Source organism: Oncorhynchus mykiss, chromosome Y (assembly GCF_013265735.2).
Source record: "Oncorhynchus mykiss isolate Arlee chromosome Y, USDA_OmykA_1.1, whole genome shotgun sequence".
Taxonomy (NCBI): Eukaryota; Metazoa; Chordata; class Actinopteri; order Salmoniformes; family Salmonidae; genus Oncorhynchus; species Oncorhynchus mykiss.
In genome coordinates, this window is record NC_048593.1 from 35,287,287 (window position 1) to 35,298,521 (window position 11,235).

Here is an 11,235-nt window from a genome sequence, read left to right on the forward strand (position 1 = left end):
TCTAGTCAAGGTAACTTTTTGTTATGTTTATTTTCACATGTGAAAATCCTGTCTTTGTATTGAATTACCAGCCTCCTCTTTTGTGGAGAATAATCAGCATGGCTTATTGTCGAAGTAGCCGTGGGAGCTGCTGGAGAATAAAAGTTGCAATTACTTACAACGAGACAATGAGGGGAAAAAACGTTGAGGTTCGGAATGCTAAAGCTCTTGGGAAAAGAGGGCACTGGTCTGTTTAGAGTTATTTTCCTCATCTGACATTGTATGGGAACACTAATGCATCTGTCATGATAACAAGCTAAGAATAACACCTGGACATCAAACCGAGCAGAGAATCCATCCGAGGTGATTCATTCAGAACTGTCTCATTGATTTATTAAACACACAAGCAACATCTGCAGCGCACAGCCAGCACGGTGCACGGGTTGAAGATCAACTCGAGGGGAAAGGGAGAGGAGAGGTCCCACTGGGCACACACTGGTTGAATCAACGTTGTTTCCAAGTAATTTTAATGAAATTATGTTGAACCAACGTGGAATAGACGTTGAATTGAAGTCTGTGCCCAGTGGCATTAGTAAAAAATATAATAAAATATATATATTTTTTAACGTTGCAGAAGTGACAGAAAATGCAACAAAATGCCCACAAATGTAGCCTCATTAAGTGAAATCCACATCTAAAACTTCTCTCATCCATACTTTTAATTATATTTTCTCACTGGTAGAATCGAACGGATTCTATACAGAGACACAACGGTCTGTTTAATTTAGTCATTTAGCAAAAGAAAGGTGGACTTACATGTTTGCCTGCTCATTACAATAATATAGATTTATGGGATTTATATCAAATTACACTCAGGTAGACTTGAGGAACTTAAATGAAGAAACTTAAACTTCATATACCACAACCTGCTCTATTGCTCCTGAATGACGCCGGAATGGCATAATAGTTCATGGTGAGACGTGCTTTATTAACAAACCAAAAAGAACACAATTCTTCTTAGTGAAAGTCCTAAAAAAAATCGAAATGAACAATCAAGCTGTAAGCTTACTGTTGTCATGTTTATTATAGTGTTGTGATCTGACTATTAATTAGGCTTTATAGGAAAAGTATGTTGCGTCACATTAAAGGTCAATAAGGTGAACGTCAAAGTGAGAAAAGGTGCTAATTAATTAAAAGTTATTTTCCTCAATGCCAACATATTGTAAGTATGTGGGAAAACGATCTAGAGCTTTGATACATGACGAAACAACGAGCTGCAGCTATAGGGGGGATTGCTTAAAGGTGATTGCTTATAAGTTATGAATAACTCAACTACTTCCCTCATACATTGCTGTCTATAAAATGGAACCATTGTAGCCTCTATTCAGATAGAACTAGTGCGTGTGTGTTCAAGAGAGACAGAGAGAGTGACGGGTACAGCAATGGTAACTGAAATACACAGTGTAGCCTAATGCAGCGTTTGCTACACATTTTGATTAACCTCAGTTGGTGCATCTACAAAAAAAGTTAGTTGAAAACTTTTAGTTCATTGCCCCGTCTGCTCTGCTTTTGGGGCATCGCAGTGGGGCTGCATATGAAACATGGTAAGAAGGAAACATGCAACTAACCTGGCATTGGTGCAGTCGTTGTACAGCGCTTCGAAGTCCTTGCGGGTGATGAGTTTGCAGCGATTCACCCCGGGCTGAATAGCCCCAAGCCCCCGCAGAACTCGGACCTGTTCCACCGTGCACACGACGGGGCATATATCCAGCCGCTTCAGCTTGGTGTAGACGGTGTGCAGCCCTCCGACCAGATGTTTCAGGAAGAGGTCGAAGACCTGCGGCAGGCAAATAAGTTCTTGACCGTCCACGTTGAACGAGGCTACCCTGACCCCGTGCACCTCAACCATTTTGCACTCGTTATTGCCGCTTGTGCCGTTTCCATTTCCACCGCCTCCTCCGCTGATGAAAGAGTTGATCATGCTGCTTGTCAGTCTCGGGGACTCGGCTGGGCTTGTATACAGCGGATCGGAGCGAAATAAGCTGCCAGACTCCAGAGTAGAGGTTTGGGAAAGCACCGGCGGAGTTGCTGACACGGCCATAGTTTCTCAAGTTTCTTCCTGTCTCACCCTTTGCGTTTTTTTTTCTTCTCGATCACTATTTTTTTCTCTTGATGTTTCACATGCACTGTCGCTCACCTCGGATAATCGGCAACGGGCAACTACCTATCTCACAAGTGCGGTGGCTAGAATGAGAACCATCCGATTCCGTTTCAATTAGCCAGCCCACTGAGAACTGGATTGGCAGCTCCCACCACCAACGAGGAGCGTAGCAGTTTACGCGCGAGCATCCTATTGGTCCTTTAAGCATGAATGGCAGGGCTCCTAGTTAGAGGGGCGAGTTTCTGTTGACAGCTACTCCGCTACTGGATAATAACCTTTTTACAGACTGTTAGCGTTCATTTGAAACCATTAAGACCTGAATTAAAAATGTTTTATTCTTATTGGTACAAATAATAAAACATGTGACGTTTGTTGTTGTAATGTTATTACATTGCTATTGTATTATAATACATGTAGACCCATTGCATCAGGCATATAGCCTAATAACATATGATTCGGTTTTTAGGTTTTTAGGTTATATTGATTCGCATCAAAGAAAATAAGTGAAAGACAAAACAGTAGAGATAATAAAAACCAGTAACAGGTGAGGTTGGAAGCCCAAAAGGGCTTATATGAAAACAACACCAAAAATATAAGTACAACATTTTTTGGGGTTCAATCAGTTAAACAGCATGTTAATTAAAATTGTACATGATGTACTCAGTATACAAGAAAAAACATGTTTGAACACGTGTGTGTGAGTGTGAGAGGGGCTACATGGAGGGGATTATTGTGTAGTTTGGTTCATCAAGCTGACACCCAGTCGTCGCTAGAAGTCATTGAGGGATGATGAGGTTTTGGCAATGTGAAGACAAGAATTCCAGAGTATGGTTCCTCTGTATCTGATAGAGAATCTGATAGATTATTAGGATCATTACTTTGATTAGCCTTATAGCCATAATGATTACGATTATTGTAATAATAGTTGTTGATATTGTTATTGTGGGTTACCCCTGCTACTATAATAGGCATACCAAGGCCAATATCATGAGCTCTGAGAGGCAGTAGTTATGTTTGGGATTGCCTGCTGGTTGAAGACAGAGACATACATACAGTATTATGGCTCTGGTTGAAAATCTATTCTGGTTACTCACAATTACTGCAGAATGTTTATCAGACCCAACGCGAATAGACCTGATCATAAAAATAAAAAATAGGAACCCGGACTCGAGGGGACCCGAGAAAAATCAGACGCGAACCCGAATGGAACCGAGGACAACTTGACCTAGACCCGACCCACACCCTTACATGTCTGCGTCTAGACCATACCTGATTGGACCCAAGTGACAAAAAAATACAAATATTTGTTAATCAGACAAGTTGCTCTTCTGTTTAACAAATAGGTCTATTTGTATTGGCTAGGCCTTCTATAAATCAATACATTTACCCTATTAGCATAAAATAAATATGCTATAGGCTATGTAGAGCCGTGGTCGGGTACGTTCAGGTCCACTTGGGTCTATCAGCAGTAGTTAAATAGACCAGAGTCCTGATCCAGACCCGAGGGACAAGTTCACATTTCAGACCCGGGTAGATCGGTTTCACCCAGACCCGTGAAGACCTCTAATCTGTGGCACTAAACTAAAAATACATAAACTCCCATGCAGAGAAATGGACAAGTTGACAAATTCACATGTATCTTCATGTTCATTTATTTCATCAATTTGAAACAGTCTATGACAACTTTGGTAAATATATATATATATTTAAGCATTTACTCACATATCAATAAGCTATTATTTAGTGGTTTGTCAGCCTGGAAGGTGTTAAATCTATAGCACCAGTAGTGCGTTTCAAGTTGTCACTTCCTGTGTACATGTCTTTGCCTATGGAGCCCCAGTGTGGTTTCAAACAGTGATCCCATTCTGATAACAGTAGCAAACAGATGCCTCTCCAGAGGCCCTCACTGCTGTCCTGCCTAGGCTGCGTTAACAACGCAGGTTATCGACATGACTGCCACAAACCAGAGGAGCAGGGGGGATATTGCATGAAGCAAGAACATTATTAGTTTATAGTGCCCTGGTCAGATTGTTGCCAGTAAAAGGGGAAAAAATGGTTACTTAACAGAGCTAGATGGACCAATACATTGCATTTGTGTTTGAACCTAACACAGACTACATGTGGTAGGACAAACATTTCCTTGTCATCTGAAAAGAGGTCATTTAAATCACTTCTACAAGAGCCAAAAGAGTCAAAGGTCAACTTGATGGTTTTGCAGACACAGTCAACGTCTGGCTATCCGTGACGTGTATGAACCTCAATCAGTTGTCTTCTGCTGCACATGTTCTTTCCTTGCCACCTCCCCTCGATAATCATCACCAGAGACCATGCTGACATGTTTGTTTCATATTAAGCTACTGTAAAAGTATTTTTGTTGGACCTCACTAATGCAGGACATGTTAGAAATAATTAATGCAATTGCACACCTGCCAGCATTTTCAGGCAGATGGCACTATTTCAAATGAAAATCTTCATATTGGTTAAAAAAAGTCTGAAAAGTGAATACAGGAATAATATTTAACCTTTGGGCTATTCTAGTAGAGAAGATTAATATTGTAATGAGTGCTTAAATGCCATGCAAATTTTTTGCAAGTACCTGGTTAAATTAAAAAGCTAGGTGGCAATCTGGAAATTAGATACATATTTTACCTGGGTTTCAATTGCACCTTGCTCCTTCATCTTCGATGTAATCTTAATGATTGCCTGATTAGCATAGCCAGCCAGCTGGCAAAGCTACTGGCTCCAGCCTCAACACTCCCCCAGCAGCGGGTGAATGTCTCCCCCTTTACACAAAGCGACAACTCATTCCTCATAGAGTAAATGTATATAATGATGCCCTCCCACCGTCTCAGCACACAGTGATGGACTGCTTCCATGGGAACATTGTACAGAGTAATCTCCTCTTTTTAAGGACAGTTTCTCAAACTGGTTGAAGAACACTTCCTGTTTTCAGATTTTCAGTAGATCTTACACTGAACAGACTGGGGATATCTTTTGAAAGATAATATATTCTTATACAAATCGTCATTCTGTCAACGTGTTAAATCCTACATTTTACTATATTTGGACTTTACATTGGATTAGTTTAGCTAAATTAGCATTGCTAAATGCAATGTAACTACACTGACAATACACTTAAATGAATGTGAGGGAAAAAAATCATGAATCCCTAAAGTTCCTTCAGTGGATGACACGTGTACTTGGTTGCCAAAAGAAGAGTACTGTACATACATTCCTGTAGGCTTGCCATCATCACTTATGCATCATTCAGACTGTAGACTGAAAGTGGTTGTGTGAAAGACAGGACATGGTGAGGTTGCAATGGAGAAAAGGAGTGCGAGAGAGAGAGAGTATGTCTGCCTCATCTCAATGTTGACTCCTTCTCTTTATAGAGTTATTGTAATGTGAAACATTGCAGTGAGGCCAGATGCAGAACAGAATCTCCCCTCAGAATAATGAAATGTTTGTATTAATGCAAGCATCACACAAATCAATAACAACAATATATTACTGGTAATTGTAATTTAATGTTGTGTTTTTAAAACTTTACTGTCGCTTGTGATAGATATTCATACCCATTACAGTGTTTTAAATTCATTACACTTTCTTGTCTCTTGCTGGATTGAATGTTACATACTGTATACATCAAGTAATCCATTTGGGCTGTGACATGTGACAAAAAGTTGATGCGCTCTTCATTTAAATAAAATATCACTCCTACTTTAAAAAGACAAGCTTGTTACTTGAGTGTGGTTGCCATGCTTATTGTTTTTAAGAAGGTCCACATTGATGATTTAATGACACTTTCTCTATGCTTGCTGCCAAATGAAGGGTGACTGATCCCTGAAGTAAGACTGTCACTCTTTTCTCTGCCTTGGGATGCAACAGAATCAATGAGCAGGAATACCTGTCAAAACCACTTTGGCATGCTTTGAAATCATTTAGCAATATTTTTTTACACACATTGTAATTACACGTATAGATGCTTTCTATGTGTTCATTTGATGTATTAATTGAAAGTTGTTTCCCCAATGTTTTCCCAGAGTTGAAAAGAGAGAAAAAAGCTAATCCATATTATAACTGATAGAATTCAAACACATCTAATAATACTGGTTGCATTTCATTTTATTTTAGTATAACTACAGCCCTTTATCATATGATTCCACTTGGTTATCTGTCCAGTTCTGAGAGAACTTGGAATCCAAGTCTCTTTCATTGACTATACTATATTCACAGCTCCCTCAACACCTGTCAGGTTGCACTGCTCTGGTGAACTTCATGGCTCCATATCATATCCCTTCAAGTAGAAGAAACAGGAGGAAGAATGGCCTGAGAAACCTTCATACCCCCCCCCCCCCACCACCAAATAATCCCCTGTTAGAATGAAACAGAGCCAATCAGGGACTCTTTAAAATGCATGAGCCATGATAAAGAGTTAGCTACATCTCTAACGGTTCTCTGATGCAACAATCAAAGGAAGCGGAACACATAGAAGTGAACAACGAAAGGTTTGTGCACTTCAAAGATAAATAGTTCTTGATTTTCTCAAAAAGCAAGGCAGTGCTTGCTGCATTGATGATCGTTTGTAAGACAGCCAGGAAAACCGCCTATGAACACACCCCTAAATGGCACAGGATGAAACTACTCCAACCATTTCAATCCACACAGGATTTTCTTTTAATTTTATTGGATTAAAAAATAAGCATATCCCCTGAGAGTAAGCAAGTGACACCAAAACACCTCTGCATCACAGAAATGTAGACAAACACTCCTGGTAAAGGCTTCAACACTGTGGATTTAGTAGAGGAAAAAAGGGGAAAACATGCACGTTTTCAGCCATCTGTCAGGGCTGTTTTGAGAGTATATGAGATTTTAAAAAGGAGACCGGTGATGATCAATTGATTATTCATATCAAACCAATAAACACCTGTCTGCATTGCCTGGCCCAGCAAACAACATATATAGCCAAGGCAGCAGCTACTCTTCCTGGGGCCCAGTAAAATGAAGGCAGTTATAAACAATTAAAAACATGACATTACATTTTATAATATGTGTGCATGCGTGTCTGTACCCTCACAGTCCCCGCTGTTCCGTAATCGTAAGATGTATTTATATCTTTTTTATACAAAGTTGAAGTCCGAAGTTTACAGACACCTTAGCCAAATACATTTAAACTCAGTTGTTAACAATTCCTGACATTTAATCCTAGTAAAAATTCCCTGTCTTAGGTCAATTAGGATCACCACTTTATTTTAAGAATGTGAAATGTCAGAATAATAGTTGAGAATTCATTATTTCGGCTTTTATTTCTTTCATCACATTCCCAGTGGGTCAGAAATTTACATACACTCAATTAGTATTTGCCTTTAAATTGTTTAACTTGGGTCAAACGTTTCATGTAGCCTTCCACAAGCTTCCCACAATAAGTTGGGTGAATTTTGGCCCATTCCTCCTGACAGAGCTGGTGTAACTGAGTCAGGTTTGTAAGGCCTCCTTGCTCGCACATGCTTTTTCAGTTCTGCCCACAAATGTTCTATATGTTTGAGGACAGGGCTTTGTGATGGCCACTCCAATACCTTGAATTTGTTGTCCTTAAGCCATTTTGCCACAACTTTGGAAGTATGCCTGGGGTCATTGTCCATTTGGAAGACCCATTTGCGACCAAGCTTTAACTTCCTGACCGATGTTGTTAAGGTGCGTGAATGAGGACCCAAAAGCGAATTAACGTAAACAGAGCTTCTTTAATAACAAAACAAACGTAGGCTCAGATGGACCGGCAGATTCCGACAGGACAGGACAAGGTTGCAGCAAACATGACAATAGTCTGGTTCCGGCATGAATAACACTAACAAGAATCCGACAAAGACAGAAACAAAACAGAGAGAGATATAGAGGACTAATCAGAGGGAAAAAGGGAACAGGTGGGAAAAGGGGTGACGAGGTAGTTAGGAGGAGACAAGGAACAGCTGGGGGAAAGAGGGGGAGAAAAGGTAACCTAATAACGACCAGCAGAGGGAGACAGGGTGAAGGGAAAGGACAGAAACAAGACACAACATGACAATACATGACAGTACCCCCCCACTCACCGAGCGCCTCCTGGCGCACTCGAGGAGGAAACCTGGCGGCAACGGAGGAAATCATCGATCAGCGCACGGTCCAGCACGTCCCGAGAGGGAACCCAACTCCTCTCCTCAGGACCGTACCCCTCCCAATCTACTAGGTACTGATGACCACGGCCCCGAGGACGCATGTCCAAAATCCTACGGACCCTGTAGATGGGTGCGCCCTCGACAAGGATGGGGGGGGGGGGGAAGACGAGCGGGGGCGCGAAGAACGGGCTTGACACAGGAGACATGGAAGACCGGGTGGACGCGACGAAGATATCGCGGAAGAAGAAGTCGAACTGCGACAGGATTAATGATCCGAGAAATACGGAACGGACCAATGAACCGCGGGGTCAACTTGCGAGAAGCGGTCTTAAGGGGAAGGTTCTGAGTGGAGAGCCAAACTCTCTGACCGCGACAATATCTAGGACTCTTAGTTCTACGCTTATTAGCAGCCCTCACAGTCTGCGCCCTATAACGGCAAAGTGCAGACCTGACCCTCTTCCAGGTGCGCTCGCAACGTTGGACAAAAGCCTGAGCGGAGGGGACGCTGGACTCGGCGAACTGAGATGAGAACAGCGGAGGCTGGTACCCGAGGCTACTCTGAAAAGGAGATAGCCCGGTCGCAGACGAAGGAAGCGAGTTGTGGGCGTATTCTGCCCAGGGGAGCTGTTCTGACCAAGACGCAGGGTTGCGAAAAGAAAGACTGCGTAAGATGCGACCAATAGTCTGATTGGCCCGTTCTGCTTGACCGTTAGACTGGGGGTGAAAGCCGGAAGAGAGACTGACGGAAGCCCCAATCAAACGGCAAAACTCCCTCCAAAATTGAGACGTGAATTGCGGACCTCTGTCCGAAACAACGTCTGACGGAAGGCCATGAATTCTGAAAACATTCTTGATGATGATTTGTGCCGTCTCTTTAGCAGAAGGAAGTTTAGCAAGGGGAATAAAATGAGCCGCCTTAGAGAACCTGTCGACAACCGTAAGAATAACAGTCTTCCCCGCTGACGAAGGCAGTCCGGTGACAAAATCTAAGGCGATGTGAGACCACGGTCGAGAGGGAATGGGAAGCGGCCTGAGACGGCCGGCAGGAGGGGAGTTACCGGACTTAGTCTGCGCGCAGACCGAACAAGCAGCCACGAAGCGACGCGTGTCATGCTCCCGGGTGGGCCACCAAAAGCGCTGGCGAATGGAAGCAAGCGTTTCCCGAACGCCAGGGTGGCCGGCTAACTTGGCAGAGTGAGCCCACTGAAGAACGGCCAGACGAGTAGGAACGGGAACGAAAAGAAGGTTCCTGGGACAAGCGCGCGGCGACGGAGTTTGAGTGAGTGCTTGCTTTACCTGCCTCTCAATTCCCCAGACAGTCAACCCGACAACACGCCCCTCAGGGAGAATCCCCTCGGGGTCAGTGGAGGCTACTGAAGAACTGAAGAGACGAGATAAAGCATCAGGCTTGGTGTTCTTAGAGCCCGGACGATAAGAAATCACGAACTCGAAACGAGCGAAAAACAGCGCCCAGCGCGCCTGACGCGCATTAAGTCGTTTGGCAGAACGGATGTACTCAAGGTTCCTATGGTCAGTCCAAACGACAAAAGGAACGGTCGCCCCCTCCAACCACTGTCGCCATTCGCCTAGGGCTAAGCGGATGGCGAGCAGTTCGCGGTTTCCCACATCATAGTTACGTTCCGACGGCGACAGGCGATGAGAAAAATACGCGCAAGGGTGGACCTTGTCGTCAGAGAAGGAGCGCTGAGAAAGAATGGCTCCCACGCCCACCTCTGACGCGTCAACCTCGACAATGAACTGTCTAGAGACGTCAGGTGTAACAAGGATAGGTGCGGATGTAAAACGATTCTTGAGGAGATCAAAAGCTCCCTGGGCGGAAACGGACCACTTAAAGCACGTCTTGACAGAAGTAAGGGCTGTGAGAGGAGCTGCCACCTGACCGAAATTACGGATGAAACGACGATAGAAGTTCGCGAAGCCGAGAAAGCGCTGCAGCTCGACGCGTGACTTAGGGACGGGCCAATCAATGACAGCTTGGACCTTAGCGGGATCCATCTTAATGCCTTCAGCGGAAATAACAGAACCGAGAAATGTGACGGAGGAGGCATGAAAAGAGCACTTCTCAGCCTTCACAAAAAGACAATTCTCTAAAAGGCGCTGGAGGACACGTCGAACGTGCTGAACATGAATCTGGAGTGACGGTGAAAAAATCAGGATATCGTCAAGGTAAACGAAAACAAAGATGTTCAGCATGTCTCTCAGGACATCATTGACTAATGCCTGAAAGACAGCTGGAGCGTTAGCGAGGCCGAAAGGAAGAACCCGGTATTCAAAGTGCCCTAACGGAGTGTTAAACGCCGTCTTCCACTCGTCCCCCTCCCTGATGCGCACGAGATGGTAAGCGTTACGAAGGTCCAACTTAGTGAAAAACCTGGCTCCCTGCAGGATCTCGAAGGCTGAAGACATAAGAGGAAGCGGATAACGATTCTTCACTGTTATGTCATTCAGCCCTCGATAATCTATGCAGGGGCGCAGGGACCCGTCCTTCTTCTTAACAAAAAAAAACCCCGCTCCGGCGGGAGAGGAGGAGGGGACTATGGTACCGGCGGCAAGAGCTACAGACAAATAATCTTCGAGAGCCTTACGTTCGGGAGCCGACAGAGAGTATAGTCTACCCCGGGGGGGACTGGTTCCCGGAAGGAGATCAATACTACAATCATACGACCGGTGTGGAGGAAGAGAGGTGGCCCTGGACCGACTGAACACCGTGCGCAGATCGTGATATTCCTCCGGCACCCCTGTCAAATCACCAGGCTCCTCCTGTGAAGAAGAGACAGAGGAAACAGGAGGGATAGCAGACATTAAACATTTCACATGACAAGAGACGTTCCAGGAGAGGATAGAATTACTAGACCAATTAATAGAAGGATTATGACAAACTAGCCAGGGATGGCCCAAAACAACAGGTGTAAAAGGTGAACGAAA

At 43.9% G+C, this 11,235-nt stretch overlaps 1 protein-coding gene across 8 annotated transcripts in view; it reads right to left on the reverse strand.

Annotated features, from left to right (window-relative positions):
- LOC110510172 (dachshund homolog 2-like) overlaps positions 1-2,252 on the reverse strand; it is a 285,623-nt gene extending 283,371 nt beyond the window's left edge. For 3 of the 8 annotated variants that reach the window (XM_036967522.1, XM_036967518.1, XM_036967517.1), the window contains exon 1: positions 1,608-2,251. In XM_036967522.1, the coding sequence (XP_036823417.1) occupies positions 1,608-2,080 (473 nt within the window). In that variant the 5' untranslated portion in view covers positions 2,081-2,251. Of the gene's footprint in view, positions 1-1,607 lie in introns of all 8 variants that reach the window. The other 5 variants (XM_036967520.1, XM_036967524.1, XM_036967521.1 and 2 more) reach the window with 4 other exon arrangements.
- Between the last annotated feature and the right edge of the window lie 8,983 nt (positions 2,253-11,235).